The following is a 17,714-nucleotide window of genomic DNA, read 5'->3' as shown; positions in this document are numbered from 1 at the left end:
GGGATCTCAAAGGAGTTCTTTAGTCTCACTTATAAGAATGAAAGTTTTCTGCTTTATCTTCTGAAAAAACTTGTTGTAGGGACAGAAACATAAAAACAGTAGACTCTAATAATATGCAACATACCTAAAACTTTGTTCTATATTATTGTCTGAGGAACATCAAACGACACATTGATAATAACGGTGGATTCAGGGTTCTGCAGCTGCCATGGCCCCATGCCACAGTTGTGGAAGTGATGCTGAGGAGAACACAGACAGGGTATAGAGACCAGAAATGATCCTGACCCTCAGAGATCATGTCAACATGAATTCCCACCGTGTAAGTGTCATCCTATGCAGTGCGGTCTTTCTGTTTCACTTGAAATAAAATGTCAGTGTTGCAAGTCTAAATCCAACTCTAAGCTTGCCACTGTCACAATGTTTGGGTACAGTACTCTCATTTGGGCCAAGCTGTTCAGTAAATGACACTTTTTTTGCATCTGCCTGCATCAACTTGAACGAAATGCGTATTTAATTAGTGTAAATAGCATTTAAGGTTGTTACAATTAAGCAGCAAGAAACTTAGAGCTCTCCAAATTGCAAAGACAGAAGTGGCCAAAGACCAGCATATATTTTTTTCTTCTCCAGCTAAATATATAGGAGTAAATAAAATCATCTGAAGACTGTTCTCTGGACCTGATGCCAACTGACAGGCCCTAGATCATGCCTATAAAAGTACTTCTTGCAGAATACGTTGGCAACATTCAAAATAGGAATGATTACTGAACTACCCTAACCGGTGAACTTTTTCAGTTTCACGGGTGATACTAGAGGGGTGGCAACATTTATAGGAACTGGAATAACTTGATAAAAATATGGATGATTATGTGTCAGCACCTCATGTTGTGGACCTTTTTTTTTAGTAAGTGTAACTTTTGTGAAAAGAATAAGGAGGTACACCATATTTATTCATTACTTAGAATGTAATCCAAAGATTTTCCCCCCCTGTATTCTTAGAGACCTTTACATGATGCCTTGTCATTCATTTCATTGTCCTTACTTATCTCACTCTGCAAGACCAGACTAAGAAATCAACTCCAGAAAATATAAGTGCTGTCAGAGAGAACAAGAAAAAATATGTTGTTGACTCATTAGTTCATCTGCAACGTTAAAGAGCGTGTTACCCTGGTGTCTCAGTTGGGAACGATCAGGACCAACAGATGTGAGGAGTCTAAAACGATGCATCTTACTGCAGAGTGAAAATGTAATGACTCTGAGAGTAACTGATGTTGCCTATCTAAATAAATTTACACAGGGTAATGTGAGTGTAAACGGTATGTGGATGGAGAGTGGTGACTCCTTTATGGTTGTCTGGTCAAGGACCTCCTTCAGTGCCTACCAAAAGGGATAAGAAAGGGCCAGGGACACAAACCTGACCAAAAAAATGAGGAATGAGTGAGGGGAACCAAGCCTGGCCCCCCACACTAATTGATGAAGACAGTGAGAGTGTAGGGATGTTCAAGGTTATCTGCTCAGGGACCTTGTCAGCTGGGAAACTAAGGCAAAAAGGGGGAAGACAGAAACAAAGTGTACCAAGGCACAGAGCTAACAAAGCAAACATAGAGACAATGACAAGGAACAAACCTCCCCATCAGGCTAATTGGTGAGCTAACAAGAAGCTGCAGCTGCCGCTTCAGGAAGATCAGCCTGGAGTTTGCAGCTGATGAAACTGTGAACAGGGATGGCAGACTGGGAGAGGTACAGGAGTCAGAGAGCTCTGCTAACCCATGAGGGGACTGCAGGGGGCAAAAAGGAGGAACAAAGAGGGAAAAATGCAGAAAAAGAGTATAAAAGGGGCCGGTTGCATGTAAAATGGGGCAGTCACTCCGCTTGTCTGGCCGATCACTGCACTCTGTCCTTTCTCCTTACACATTCCCATTAAATCTTAACCACCTCAGCATTTCCTCACTCTGTGTGTGTGCTGCAAGGGCTAAGTGCCAGCTGCTGGCGAGACCTGCGGGTGCGTGAGTGAAACTGGTGCCAACTACAGGAGTCAGGCTGGCGGTGTGGGGATCCCTGGCCTGTGGTGCCCACGGCTGGAGTGAGTGGGGGTCCACAGCTGGAGCTCTCTCGATCTGGGGAGGGGAGGTCCTACAGACTTTAAGCCCGGGGTCACCATCATGAGTGACAATCGGTGCCAGTCACTGGAGTCAGACCTGGGGTACGGGCACCCCTGGCCGTGCGTTGTCAGCTACCAGGGTCAGTGGGGTCTCAGCGTCAGCTCCTGGAGCGAGTGGGGTCTTTAACTCCCCATCATGGGGCAGGAGCAGTGTGTGCCCCCAAACCAGCCTCTGGGGGTCTGGCGGGAGCAAAGCGAGTGTGGGGCTCAGCACTGGTGGCTGGTGCAGAGCCATGGCTCAAAGCCTGGCTGCTGGAAGGATCTACTCGATGCTGGGTGAAAACAGAGGGAAACAGTGGAGGTTGCTCTGATTCTTTTTTTTTTAAGCTAACAAATCTATATAAAGTAATGATTAAGCACAGTGAAAATGAAATATGTTTCTGAGCTTTAATTAATCAGTTGTCTTCAACAAGATCAGGGAACTTGTGTGGTTTTTTTTAGCATATATGATAATAAAACTTCTCTTTTGTTCTTGCAGTTCACAACTCATATTTGACACAGTTGTTTGCAGACTTACTGTGGTTTTTGTTTAATAGACTGAATGCTAACATCACATCCTAAATATTTCAAGGGTAATTAGTGAATTGTTTACTCTTGATCACATTCAAAGTGAAATTGCTAGGCAGGTAAAAGTTTCAGTCTTGGTTCTAGAACAAGAGGTTTACCTTTCTTATCAGGAAACCCAGATTAAAAGAGCTTTACACCACTTTCTCTGGACATCCCCTTTTCCCTCCTCCTCTTCCCCCATTTGTTTTATTACCTTTTTACCATTTTATGATAATCCCAAACATGCCGTTCAATCTTCACTGACAAATGTCAGCAAGTAAGGACATTATGTAAAAGAATTTGGATTTCATAAAGCTATTGTCATGCTTAGGTACCTTTTTCCCAGCAGTTATCAAATGATTATCTGACCTTTCTGTCCTTCCAACCCGAAATGCATTGGGCAATGGATTTAACACTGTTTAGATAGAACTCATCTTCAGGTTATAATTAATAGGCCCGTATTTAATCATTACATTTATGTAAGTACAAATGAGAAATCTGTGAACTATTACTGCTGGGTTGGACTGAGGCACAATTACCGGTAGCTTACCCAGCAAAAGTGCTCGATTGTTGCTGTATGCATTTCCACATTTATAATTATGCAAAAAGCCCTGTCTTCTTACTTGACCTTTAAAGCACCCAATGTGCTGATTGTAGAAAAAGTATTTTAAAAGCCTGATGGAAATTTCATAGAGTGCATATGCGACCTGGTGATTGTATCATCAGCAAATGCTAAACAATAATGGTTTAAGGTTGTTATTCTAATTTGGCCAGACCCTGCTACATTCAATCAAGCACAATCAAAGGTTCATGGCTGACATTCTAACAAGCGCAGGGTGAAGGCAGCTCACACACTATTGAATTGCATTAACTTGTTTTCTGACATAAAGTACTGGGAATTAATTTCAAAATACGTTTATATATGCACACAGAAATACCTCTGCAAATCCATCATAGAAGCTTTTAAGGAAGAGCTAACAAATAGGTCTAAAGCCACTGTGAAAAGAACTGTATTTTTAAATAGAGGGCTTGTGTAATACAAGTACCCAGGTGGTCATGTAACCAGTTACAGTGCTAGCAACTCAAAATATGTAGAAGAAAAATAGTAACTTATTTTTTTGAAGAAAAAGTTGTTGTGTGGTCAGCTTTCTTTTGTTGAGCCCATCTGTAAATGAGTTTAAAAAAAAATCAAAAATGAAAACTCTTCCTGTCAGTTCCTCTCCTAACCTTCTTCCGTTCCAATCTTAAGAATTATGGTGCATTAAAACATATGATATAAAATATTTCAGAAAGATTATGACACTATTATTATCCCTTTATTGATAAATATTATGTCCTATTATCAGAAAGAGAAGAAATTTTAGATCTTTAAAAGTCACTGCTTTTTTCCTTTAGAACTCTCACCAAAGCTTGCTGCTGCAGAATGACTGCAGTCAGGCTGTCACACTTGGTTCAAGCCTTAGGAAAAAACAGCTTGATCGTAGCAAACAGAGCCACTGAGAATGCACGGATGAAATTACATGCATTATCAGCAAACTTCCTTTGTAACCAAGTAATGAATACAGTGTGCTGCAGAACCTTGTGTATTTGCTTATCTACCAAACATGGCAGGAAAACATTTAATTCTGTGATTGCAGTTCTAGCTACAATTTCCTCCTTGCCTTCATTCGGGTTAGCAAGTTTAAAAAAAAAATTAATAATTAGCAAGTTTCAAAAAAACTCTGTAAAAATGAGGTGATTTTTTTTTTTTGGTCTCATCAACTGATTCCTTAAGTTTATTTTTAGCCCACAGAAGCCCTTTGTAATTTCTCTTATGTTGATTTCATCAACAAAGCAAAACAATGCTTTTCATGCAAAGTTATTCACCATAGGATGGACATGCTGTTTGCTTTGCCTGCAAAAATGCTTATAGGCCTTTCAGTTAAAAGGCTAACATCACATTCGCATTTTTCTCTGAATATATCGCAAAACCAGAATTATACAGGAAATAAGCATAGAGAACTGCTTGCAAGTGTTGTTAATGTGGAGTCTTCATCCTCTCAAGAAAAAAGATAGGAGACCTTATCAAATGGTATGTGAAAAATCCTTTATATATCATTATCTAGAAAAGATAATGAAGAAATTGCTTTGCAATGCTTTTTGTCTAACTAACTGTTTGTTTCAGAAGCTGATTTTGCATTATCAAACATAAACTGAGTTCATACCTTATCTATAGCATCCTAGCAAAAATACATGCTGTTAGGTTTATATAGTTCTGTTTAGTATATTCTGTTTTTACACAGATTTTTCGTGGCACCTGTATTACAAAGGCACTTGAATACTTTTATACATAAGGCTGATTGAACACTGGTTCTTTGACACTGAGCTTCACCAGAACTCCTCTGCTTCATTTGCTGAAAGAAATCCCTACCTCGGAGGCTCTTGTTTGGTTCTGGTATTTCTCCACCATGCTGTCTTTCATGAAGACTGAGGCCTTGCAGCCAGTTGGTTACAGGAATGTAAATAAGCTTTTCGTCTGTAAAAATAAATTTAAGAAAATGAAATTATTTACTTTGTACCTTCTGTTTATTGTTAACAATGTATTGATTCTGTTAAGAGTGACATTGTTAAAGGATGTGTGGACAAGGAGAGGGAGAAGGGAATGGATGTGTTAATATCAGGGCCTGATATTACTGCCTTCAGTCTTAGGAATGATGCTTTTGAAAATAAGTATTACAGATTACAGTAGGTCTGCACACTGTAAAATGCAGTGTATTTCAAATTGCTTTTCTGGATTATCTCTTTTGTGTGGTGAAAAAGGATATTTAAAAGATTTTAGGTCAATAGATGTTTTTCTGTCAAATTAAAAACCTTTTTGCTATTGTTAAAAGTGGTCTAACTTTTTTATTCAGCCACTCAGTTTTGACTTTTTTAGCAATTACACTGCTTAGATTTCCAGTGTGGTTTCATTTTAATGGAAGTTCAAGCCCCAATCACATGCCAACTTACAGCTTATTAAACATCTTCTTTTGTGTTTCTAGTCTTTAATACCAAAACAGGTATTTACATGATTTTCTTTACTCATTGTTTTAGTAACAGCCTCTTGTGGTTTGGCCCCAGCAGGCAGCTGAGCCCCACATGGCAGCTTGCTCCCTCTCCCCAGGCGGGGAGAGAATTGGAAAGGTAAAAGTGCAAGAGCTCAGTTTTACCCAGCTTTACCGTGAGACAACTTAATTAATTTGTCAGATAGTAATGTAAACTATATATGGTGGTAAAATGTCTCTATTTCTAAATTTATGCAGGCAAGGCATGGTGCCATGTGAAGCAGAAATGTCAGTCCTGGAGATATCTGCAAAGACAAGAATGCCTAGCAATTTCTGGTCCAGTTCGTACCGGCTTGAAACAGGATCCGTATTCTTCGGTGGTTTGCCTCATCCTTATGCAATAAAACAGGTATTTTTTATCATTATTTATTTTAAGATGTTTTTATTTAAGGAATGGTTTATTGAATAAAATATAATTGAAGAAATTTAAATTATACAAAAATAAAAATTTCTTACACTCTTTTGAGGATTACATCCAAGGTATGAGTGTGCTGCAGAGTTTTTCTGGTGCCTGGGACTTCAGTAAAAACAGCACTGTGACTTCATCTGCAATCCTGTTTGCCTTGAGTAGGCAGAGTTAGGGAGTAAACATGAGCAAATCTAGAGCAAATCTTTTATGAAGATGTGGAAAGTATAATAGCACTGAGTTTCAGAACCGAAGAGGACCTCTGCTTGCACCCTGTGCTGGCACAGAAAGGTGTGTCTAAAAATGAGAGGAGAGAGAACCTGTGGAACTGCATCCAGGATTGACAAGTATGGAACAGGAGCTTGAATGTGTGGGGCTACGCTTGTACTATGTTAAGGGTGTACGTGGGGGTGAGGAGTAATGCTCAATAGGACTAACACAGAGTTAGGGAAGAAGTAAGCTGTGAAAATGGTGATGAGAGTACATACCAGGGCATGCAGTGGGCTGGAGAGAAGTGGATCAGTACTGAGTTGTTGTTATGGAGGAATTTGGGGTAGGGTAGTCACAGTAACAGACATCACTGAGTGACTTTAATGTTCTTGCAGAGCAGGAGGAGCACAGACACCAATTTCTATCCTATGACACACACTCTACACACTTGGGTTGATCAAAGCCCCAGCCCTGTAATCCAGCTGAGATAGGAGCTAAACACCCACTCCAGCTTCCAGAAGTGCAGCCCCTGTATGGAGCAGTTCCCAGATGGCTCAGCCTTCTATTCTTGTCAGGTGTCTCAGTATGGAGAACCCCTCCACACCCAAGGGACTACTTTCTTAAGTATTTATGGCTTTGCAAATTAAATTGTCGGCATAAGGTGCCAGAGGCCTTTCTAGTCACATAGCCCCAGGACAACCCCTGATGTTCCCCTTACCTAAAGGCAACCAGTGTTGCTAGGTGGTTGATTTCACCCCCTAGTCTTATGTCCCAGCTGTGGTACAATAAAGTAAAGTTGTTTATTATTAAATAACAAAGTTTATCTGTGAGTCTTTATTTGTTTTCCACATATAGTGGAGTACACTGAACTGTTAGTACTGGGTCAGCATAGACCAGATCTCATTTATCTGAGCAGTGGTCTTGGGTACTCATGGCCCCCATGGCTGTAACAAAGTTAATCTGTGTTGTTTGTTTTCCCCAGGCATAGCACAGTTATAGTCAGAGGTAAATACATGTAGCCAAAATTTCATTTTTCTGAGCCTTACTTGCGGGTAGGCTTCACCCTGTGACCATTGTTTTAACCTCTTCATTTCTATTCTGCTCTTTGGCAGGTGAAGGTCACCTTATCATGAGGTGAATACAGTAACTTCAAGCACAGATGTGCTTTTGATGCTGTGTTTGTAATGCAGCATTTCTAGATTGCATTTTGCTTGTAATAAATTACATAGTAACCAATGGAATGGCAATGCTGTTGAAATCCAATTTAAATGTTCTTGTGAGTAGGTGCTTTTAGGGTAGTAAAATACTCATCCAAAATTATACTTCTAAATACTATGTACTGGCATTAAGAGAACATGTCAAATAGCTTTTGCAATCATATAACTTTTCCCTTAATTCAAACATTCATATTCAACTAACCATTCGTATGGAATATTTTATCATATTTGTTGCATATAAAATTTAATTTACTATAGGAATCTATCTTCAAGAAGTATTCTAAACTAACAGGAAAGAAGGAAACAGCACTATCACTGTTTAAATGACATTTCTTGTAGAAGCTAAGTGAAATATTTTGGGGGCTCTCTAAAGAGGCTGCATTGAAGATTTAGAGAAGTTCAGTCCCTGGAGGGTATTTAGGAGAAGGTAAAGAAGCAATTTGTTTGAGGGCTGTTACTTAATAATGTGTGTGTGAGAAGGAAGCCTGAGATAGTAAAGAGCTTTTCACCAGCCAAAGGCGAAATAAAATCCAGGACAAGAAGTTTACCTTATGCAAGTTAAAATAACAATAAAACACAATGTTTTACGGGTAATTTACTGTGAAAACATATTGCCTGTACCTGTGTAGGACTCATAACAAGATGAGCTTTCTTCAAGTATGTGGCAATAGATGATTCTGTTCTTAATGCAGGATTATTAGGTTATAGTCTATGTTATTATTATGTTATGGTCTATGCTTTTACGTTTATCATGTTTATTATGTTATGGTCTATGTTTTTTTATTTAGATGAGGTAAAACAGCATTGTGGGACAACTGTAAGTGCTCGAGCTGATGATACTTTACACTTTCTGAGTACTAGTAGGGGTATGTTCATTAAATGTCCCAAATGGTAAAAATGCATCTTAAACTATCAGTTGCCTCTCCAGTTGCCTCTTCAGTTTTCCACAACACTTTTTTGCAGTTTACTGCTTTTTGTTTGAGATTACATAAACCTTTTATTTTCCTTCATTTTCCTTTCTCCTTTATGATTTCTGTGCTCATTTTTATCTTTTCTTAGTGTCTCATTTTGCCCTTTTTTTTTTTTTTGTAGCTTTCGGCAAGTTCGATTTTCCTTGGTTTTCCCATCAAATTGTGTTGGCTATAAGCCACGTGCAGTCTATAAAGGCTGTATGCTCCCTTTTTATCAGGTAATGGAGAACAGTCTGTCTAAGTTCTTTTTATTTTGACTATTCATTCCCAGCAGCAGAAAACCACTCCTGGAAGTTTCTTTCTCGTCAGCTTTGACCCAGGCAGTCTGGTTGCTATTGTAAAACCTTCACCATCCCCAAAACAGAGAAGGTCTGTTTCTGACCTTGATCCTGCAGTTTGCTTCAAGGGAGATTTCAGCTCCAGCTGGGACTCAGCTTTTCCTGGCAAATGCTCTGATCATTCTTGGAGTCGAGTCTGATAATGACCCTCATGATACCTGTGGTATCTGCCTAATAATCCATTGTCTTGTTTTAGATGAGCTCCTTCTCTCACTAGAGTAGTTCATTGTGCTGTTGGCTGTTGGCCCTCCTACTGTCCAATTTTGTGGAAGTTGTAGAGAACAGTAATTTCAGACCCTAGACTGCTTTAGTTGATGCCAGTTGCCGTCTAATGGGAACTAGGGCCATAGCTGTTGTCACAGGATTTGTCCATATTATTGGAACAGGCTCACACTACATTATTGATTTCCATCCTAGACCCCTTTTTCTTTCTTTATTAGTGAAGTTTGATATGATTGGTGCTGCCCTCAGGGTAAAACATTCTCTGAGGATTTCCTATATTGCAATTTCCTAATCAGCTCTTGGGTGCCCATGCACTTTTTCCACATAATTATTTTTGGTCTGTATGTTTATTATTCTGCATTGCTTAGAGTCAGAGTGCCCTCAACATACAAGGCAAGGTGCAACAGTTAGTCTTTGCCTTTCGGTCTAAAGTTGAAGCTTACATTTCCAAAAATTAAGGGAAATTACTTTCCCTACCTTGACAGCTTTCCATTTTGTTCTTTAATACCATTCTGCATTAGGGGTACTGTAAGGGGTACCCATTTACTCTTTCATTGGGGGTCTTTTTAGGGTCTTTCAAGAATTACTGAGAAGTTACTGTTTCTCTGTATGTACTCATAGAGGTCTTGAGTCTCTTCTGAACATGACTGGCATTCTGCCTGGCATACACCATCTTGAATGGAAATATCAATAAACAAAGTCATAATACTTCTAGGCTAGAAGGCTTGATTAGCACCACATATACATGTTTCCACCACTCAGGGTAATAAAAGACTTTGCATGCTATCAACAGAAGTTTGAATTTCCTTCCTAACCACCCTCTACTGATTTCCCTGGCTGTTGCCACAGCTTGGGAATGCAGAGATTATAGCCTTATAGAGAACAGATATATTACTCTCAAGGCAGCGATGTGTTTAAAAGAACATTTGTGACATCTGGGGAAGCAATGTTATACTACTTAATAGATTTCCTCACTAATCAGAAACTCTCAGACCTCCCAGATGACTGTGTCTAGTAGCAGTAGTTGGGGGGAGAAACGCTGTCAAGAGTAGAGCAGGACAGACTGATGGACTACTTAAGTGAGTTGAATAAAGAAAGTATCATGGGTCCAGATGGAATGCACACAAGCAAGCATGTGCTAGTAGCTCATGTTATTGCAAGGCCACTCTCTGTCATCTTTAAAAGACTATAGCAATCAGAGGAGTTACCTAATCTCTGGAAAAGGACAAGTGTCATGTCATGTTCATCTTCAAAAAGACTAAGGAGGAAGACTTGGGTAACCAGGTGCTGGTCAGTCCAATGGCACACTTCAGTTCCTGAGACAATTGCAAGGATGAAGGGAACAATCAAGGATTTAGCACGAGGAAACTGTGCCAGGCCAATATGATCACCTTCCATGTCAGAAGGCTCTGTGAACAAAGGTAGGACAGTGGATACCCCTTGCCTTTTCTTCCAGGCTCAGCTTCATTCCTGACTCCTCCCACTCCCCAACCCCAAGGTGTGCAGGGGAATGTGGAATGAGGGCTGTGGTCAGTCCATTACAGCTCCTCTCTGCGTCTCCTTCCTCCTCATGCTTTCCCCCTGCCCCGGTGTGGTGCTCCACGGGCTGCAGTGCCCATAGGGACATAACTGCCTGCATGTTGCAGTGTGCCACAGGCTTCAGGGGACTCTCTGCTCTGGCACCTGAAGCACCTCCTCCCTCCTTCTTCTCTGTCCCTGGTGTTCACAGGATTGTTCTCACACATTTTTTCCTCACTCCTCTTTGCTGTCTGGCATTTTCTCCCTTTTTTTTTTTTTTAAATAAATTCCCCAGAGGCGCTGCCATCTTGGCTGCTGGGCCCAGCGGGGCTGTTGGAGCCATCTGGAACCAGCTGTGCCCAGCATGGGGCAGCCCCGACCTTTCCTCACAGAGGCCCTGCAGCACCCTGCAGACAACACCATGACACCTGTACCTGATACACAGCTATAGTTCTCTGATTATATATACCCGTAGGCCAAAGATAGACAAAATATTTGGCTCAATATGAATTGGATGTTGAGGATCTGAAAATGTGGGTGGAAAACTAGATAACAGATACATACGTTGAAATATCTTGGATGAATTCATCCAAGTTCAAGCACTGCAAACTTTCACACACATGAATTGTTTTTATGAGTCTCTGTAAACTCTCCTTTGTAAAGTTTAGTGGGTACATATGACAGTGTAGTAAAACAGACCTGGTCAGAAGAAAAGCTACGCAGTTATGTTACAAGTAGCTGGCTGGCAGAGATCTTGTGCTGCAGCCTCTGTAGAGTGAAAAAAATCCATTTCTCCCACAGTTTTGTTTATTAGTTATTTTAAAATTATATCCTGTTTCTTAGTTAAAGAATATAAAGGGTGTACTTGAGACTTGTCATGTATAACAAATAGGTAAACAGTTATATCAGCTAAACAGTTCAATAGCTTCATCTTAGTTTTTTAAAGCTGTTTATGATAGCTGTTTTCTAATACTTAAAAGTCAACAATGGGGGAATATAAACCAAATTACACACGCGAAAAAACATATTCAAATCAGAAATTGAAAAAAAAAAAGTATTTTGAAATCTCAAGACATGTTTCAGAATAATTAATTTCGTGCTAGCTTTAGTGTCATTAATTGTTTACAATACCTTGTTCCTCTGCAGAGAAGATAAGATTGGTATACTTGAAGGGAAATTAAAGATTGTTTTCAAATACCTACAGCAATAGTTGATTGCGGTAATAGTGTTATTTCTGCTGCTATAATTGCTCCAGTAATTTATATTTCTAGACTTAATAGTATTTCAGTATTGGGAATGTGAAATGTCATTATATCTCCATACTCCTTTTCAACATAAACAAATCTCCATAATTAAACTTAAATATTCAAAGAGAAGTTTCAAAAGAAAAAGAAGCTTCTGTACCAGGAGAATAATTTTCTAAATAAAGTAAGGATAAAAGATGAAGCAGAAAGCATGCAAATTTATATGCAAGCACTGGTATCTCCATATTGCCAATGGGGAAATGCAACAGATAATTGGGTGATATGCTCAGGGTTGTAGTGTGTTGGTGTTGTGGCTGAGATGAAATGGAGATAATTCTACATGTAAATTCTATTGATTAGACTACTGGCCCATGCCTGGGTGTGCTTTTCTGTGGGCACATGTTTTAAATACATAGATAGAAAACATACAGTTTTGTATGAAAAAAAAGTCAGTGTGATATCACAATTATATTTTGCTATAAAACTACTCAGCCTCAGAACATTCTCAGGTATTACTATATGTGGATATAAACAAACATTTTAATAAATGTTTGCTAATATGTAAAGAGTTATATCTTTTCTGTTGCCATTACTGAATTCAATGACATTCAGTGAAGATACAGACAATGTAAAACAGGTATTACAAAATGCAGAATCAGGCCCTTAATTTGTAATGATCTGAAGGCAGTTTGTTGTATGTACAGCTGCTGTGCTTCTATAGGCTGAAGCAACAGTAAACCCTCTGTAACTGCCTAGTTAGACATAGTTTATGACCCATTTCCCTTGCCAGAGTATTGCAAAGCAGTGGGAGAATTTAGTACAATCTGTGCACAGTATTCAGGTTTGATTGTCTGGCATTCACCTTATCTGATAAAGCTGCAGAATGGGGCTCTGACAGTAACTGTCACAGAATAATTTATAATAATATTATATTTATAAGATGCTTCAGTGTACTGCTACAGTAGTCATTGGGTGTGAGCAAATTAAAGTTGCTGTTGGTGGTTCTGACCCAGTTAATGCCTTCTGGGCCAGTGTTGCAGCTGAGAAGATTCCTGGAGAATCTGACAAAAAGACAGGACATCCATCTTTCAGAGGATTACAAGCACGTACGGGACTGCTGCATTACTGCAGTTGTTTGATGCAGTGGTATAAACAAGAGTGGCTAGTTTAAAACCTTGAAGGGATCAGGTCTTGAATATCCACAGATTTGCTGTTGTTCCACAGCAATCTGAAATTTTCATACTTAATCATTAATAATCATACGATTTATAAAAACATTTTATTTTGACAAAATTTTAACATACTTATGTCCAGTTAGATAGACAGATGTGTTCATAGTCCCCTAAGTGTAAAAATGACTTGTTTAATTTTCCGTTGGTTTTAGGTGGGTTTTTTTGGACTGCTGTATATAATGAGACCTGTACATGGGTTGTAGTCTGTTTGTTTTGTTTGTTGTTTTTTTTTTTTGAAATCAGAAATCTGCTTGGCAATTGTTCAAATATTATTTCATATTTGATACAATTTAAAGCATCATCTGCTCCATGAGTTTAAGCTGTAGCTCAGAATATACTGTGTGGGAGCTAGTTGCTAGGCATTAATCTTCTCTCAAGGTGTAGTGGAATAAAAGTGCACAGCTTGTAGTGGCTCTGCGCTTGTATTTCACTGTACCTTGAGTCTGAGGTTCTGCCATGGTACAGAATATGAAAGCAAGCAATGTTGACTCTTCTATCCAACATCTTGTGATTTCATTGGTACACCACTGAAACCATGAGCTGCTCCTGTTCTCATCACTTTCAGTGCCTGTATTTTTCCTAAAAAGAGATTACAGATTAAAATATTTGTCCTTGTAATTTTTCCATACCCTTTCAATTTGATTTCTCTTCCACATTGTATTTCTTCTAAGCCAGCTCTGTTGTCAGGTTTGTGATTATAGTATAGAGAAAGGCTTTTTCAGAGTGCTTGATGGTTTGAAATGCATGGTACATCCTGAAGAATGTCTGATTTCTCCTTGGATTCCTTGGAAATCCTTGGATCTCCTTGGAAAAAAAAGTTTTTTTTTCTTTCTAATGACCTATTTAAGGTGTGCTCCAGATCTGTCTTCATATCATCCAAATACATGCTAGTTAAAAGCTTTGGTTATTCTTCCACAAGCTATTTTATATATTTATATGCTTGTATATAAATATGTAGAGAGAGACTAAATAGATAGTTGTTACATCACAAAAAAAAATTGTATTCTACGTGTCAGTTGTTGTTTTATTGACTGCTGTCACATTCATCCCCACTCATCTCATATTTAGGTTGAGAAGCCATGGTCTACATGCTCTGCTCTCATGCAATTATTTCCCTGAAATCAGTGGTCCTCTCTCTAGAGTGAAGAGTTGATTCTGCAGTCCTTTTCAGGAAGCTGTTGTTTTGACTGTTCTGTATGGGTTCTTATGATCAGCAAACTTTTTCACCTCAGCATTTGCTACATTCTCAAATAATTTGTGAATGTATTTAACAGCACTGGATTCAGTTGATGGTATTTGTGACATCTGACCAGTACGAAAACTGACCTAGTATTTGTAATTTTTGTTTCTTATCTTTTAACCAGTTCATTAACCTGAAAGAAGACCTTCCTGTGTTTTTCATAACAATCAGTTTTCTTTAAAAACTTTTGGTGAGAAACCATGGCAAAAATATATTTGGTAATCAAATCAGCTATATTACTCTGATGACCCTATTGTATATGACCATTAATGTGTTCAAGGAATTCTAATAATCAGGGAAGCATAATGTCCTTTTAATGAATTACACTGATTCTTTGTCATATTATTCCATGTTTTTGCTACTTATATTCCTTATTACAATCTTTAGGAAATTGCCTCTGATGGAAAATATATCTACTGGCTCTATGTTTCAATCTTTTTGTCCTTTCACTGTCGTTTTTGAAGAACTGGTATTGTATTTGCCATCTTCCTGCATTTTGGTACCAAATACAATCCTTTAATTGGGAAGTTGCATACCATATTTGAATAATTCCAGGCTTCCTTTTTTTTTTTTTTAACATTTTAGAAGGTTTTGATGTGTATTTTTACTGATTAACATATATTGTATCCTAGAATCTTACTGAATATATGTAGTTTAAAATTTAATTTACTAAATATGTTCCCTTTGCACCTTCCACCCTTCTATTGGCCTGAAAAATGACTTCAAGTGGTCTTTATAATTATTCTGGTTTGTCACTCAAGCACCTTTTTCTAAAAAACAATGTTTTGTTTATTTATTTACCTATTGACTAGAGTATATATATTTATATAAACTCTATGGATGTGTTTTACTCTAACCTGCAAGCATTTTACCCATTAGTTGTTCCTTTTATTTTTATCCTAGCAAACCTCTTCCTCTTGCAGTTAAACTATTTCTGGTGGATTTTTAAAGCGTGTTTTGCTCCCAGAAGAACAGTGGAGTACATTATAGTCACTGTTTTGAAATGTTGGGCTTTTTTTATGGTTATGTATTGAAGCAGATCCTCTGCCTGGCTCAATGCAAAATCAAGAATTATTTCTCCTCTTGTGGTCTCTCTAATGGTTCCAAGAAACCATTATTTACAGCATCTAAAAATGTAGTACCTGCATCACATCTTGTCATGATTTCTAATCAGACTGCTTGGGAGTAATTGAAATCTGCTGTTATTATTGTGCTTTCTGCCTTACCCTTTCTAAACTGTTTCAGTATTTAACAAGCACTCTCATTGTCTTGGTTAAGTGATATATAATATAGCTCTAATACTGTATTTTTATTTCTGCATGAAATTTCATTCCAAAAGGATTTGTGCTACTGGCTTGTATATATTTACTTGACTGCTTTATTTATACTGTCTTTGTTCTAGTGCAGCCTATGTCTTACATGATTTTTACTTTTGCATCCTGATATTCCAGTGTTTATTTTTCTATCCCCAGGATGATTATCATATAGTTCTTGTTTGACTATTTCTCTTTCTTTTTAGAATTTAGATATTTTTTCCAGAGGTAGTTGCTTGCCTTTTTTAAAAAAAAATATAATGGCTTACTGGTTTGATGGGGGAGGGTTTGGATTTAAGAGCACACAAATTATTCATGTTACATTGTTTGTAACATATTTCCCTAGCTCAGTTGTGTCATACACATTTTGAATGTGAACTAGTGATTTTTCTTAAAGATTTTCCAGATAAGGAGAGAAATACAATGGAATTAGATTGGAAAGTCAGTTTCAATCTATATATATGTAATAATATATAGATTATTATCATAGAATCGTAGATTCAGAATCATTAAGGTTGGAAAAAAAACTCCAAGATCATCTGGTCCAACCATCCCCCAGCCACCAACATCACCCACTAAACCATGTCCCTAAGCACCACGTCCAACCTTTCCTTAAACACCCCAAGGGACGGTGACTCCAGCACCTCCCTGGGCAACCCCTTCCAATGCCCAACCACTTTTTCTAAGAAGTTTCTCCTAATCGGCACCATCTCCCACGGCAAGGTAGACCATTTGTTGAGCCATGTAAGATGGATGAATTGGAGATGAAATGGAGAAGACTGCTTCTTAGATCTGTGGTAAGGATGAGCAAAATGATGCTGGGTGTACTCAGTGTCTGCCTCCTTTGCCACAAAGGGGCCTCCTGTGATGTCAGCTGCCGCCTACTGTGATGTCACCTCAGTGTACGCTGGCACCCACCCTATAAAAAGGGCTGCCCCGTGTCTGGCAACATCTTGCCAAGCTTCTCGCTCCTGGAGCTCAAGGAGGCTTGGAGTAGCCAGGGTGCAGAGAAACCAGGCAGGAACTGCCAGCCTTTGAGCGGTGCACTGCAAAAGCCAAAGGATGGCTGTAATGTTCCGTCTGGGACGGAAGAGGAAATCTCAAGAACTGGATGACCTCAGTGGCCAACCCCCCCCGGAAGCGTCCAAGGCTGGATAAAATGGTGTGGCTGGAGAGAAAGAGGAAATCCACCCAAGAACTGGATGACCTCGACGGCCAACCCCCCCGGAAGCGTCCAAGGCTGGATGAAACGGTGCGTCTGGGGAGGAAGAGGAAATCCACCCAAGAACTAGATGACCTCGATGGCCAACCTCCCTGTAAGCGTCAAAAGGTGGATGGTGCAGAAATGGAACTGGACCCATTGACAAAGTTTTTGCGGACCATCAGGTGGTGGGTTGACATTAACAAAATGATGGCAATTTGGGATAGATATCCACCACCAGCGTTGGCACAAAGCGTCAAGAAGATCAGTGTCCAGGCCACAGGCAGATGCCCACCAACAGACTTGGCGCAGACCAGCAGGATGCAGCCTGAGAACAACATCCGGGCCACAGGCAGACACCCACCAATAAAGCTGGTACAGACCACCGTGGTGAGGCGTGAGGCCGATGTCCAGCCCAAGAGCAAGCACCCACGAAGAAAATGGGGGCAGACCATCAAGGCACAGCCTGAGGACGATATTCAGCCAGGGACAGATTGGGGGAATGACTGTGGATTTACCACAGGTGGAAGCGGGGTACATTAGTGCAGCTGGCCCCTGCTTGCCTTTCGCTTGCCACCAAAAACAGACCTGTTATGTTTTAAACTATCTTTTTCATCACATATCCTAAAGTCCTATCCACATGTTAATTGATGCTTGTTTACATTCTAAGGCTATTGAAGTCTTCTACTGGTGCAGGGAAGACCAACTCGTTTAGATTGAAAGAGTGCTAAAAACTGGATTTGCTTGAATAGTCTTTTCCTAATTCTTTCTTCTATTGTGAAAGCAGAGAAAGAACGCTATATAGATTATAAATA

At 39.2% G+C, this 17,714-nt stretch overlaps 1 protein-coding gene across 1 annotated transcript in view; it reads left to right on the top strand.

Annotated features, from left to right (window-relative positions):
• The window catches only part of EYS (eyes shut homolog), an 856,207-nt gene that overhangs the window by 579,051 nt on the left and 259,442 nt on the right, over positions 1-17,714 (top strand). The window contains exon 33 of the mRNA XM_040553008.1: positions 5,986-6,136. Within this exon, the coding sequence (XP_040408942.1) occupies positions 5,986-6,136 (151 nt within the window). The remainder of the gene's footprint in view (positions 1-5,985; positions 6,137-17,714) is intronic.

Source organism: Cygnus olor, chromosome 3 (genome assembly GCF_009769625.2).
Source record: "Cygnus olor isolate bCygOlo1 chromosome 3, bCygOlo1.pri.v2, whole genome shotgun sequence".
Classification (NCBI taxonomy): Eukaryota; Metazoa; Chordata; class Aves; order Anseriformes; family Anatidae; genus Cygnus; species Cygnus olor.
Note: the sequence above shows the minus strand (reverse complement) of the source record. Positions and strands in the feature narration are given on the sequence as shown.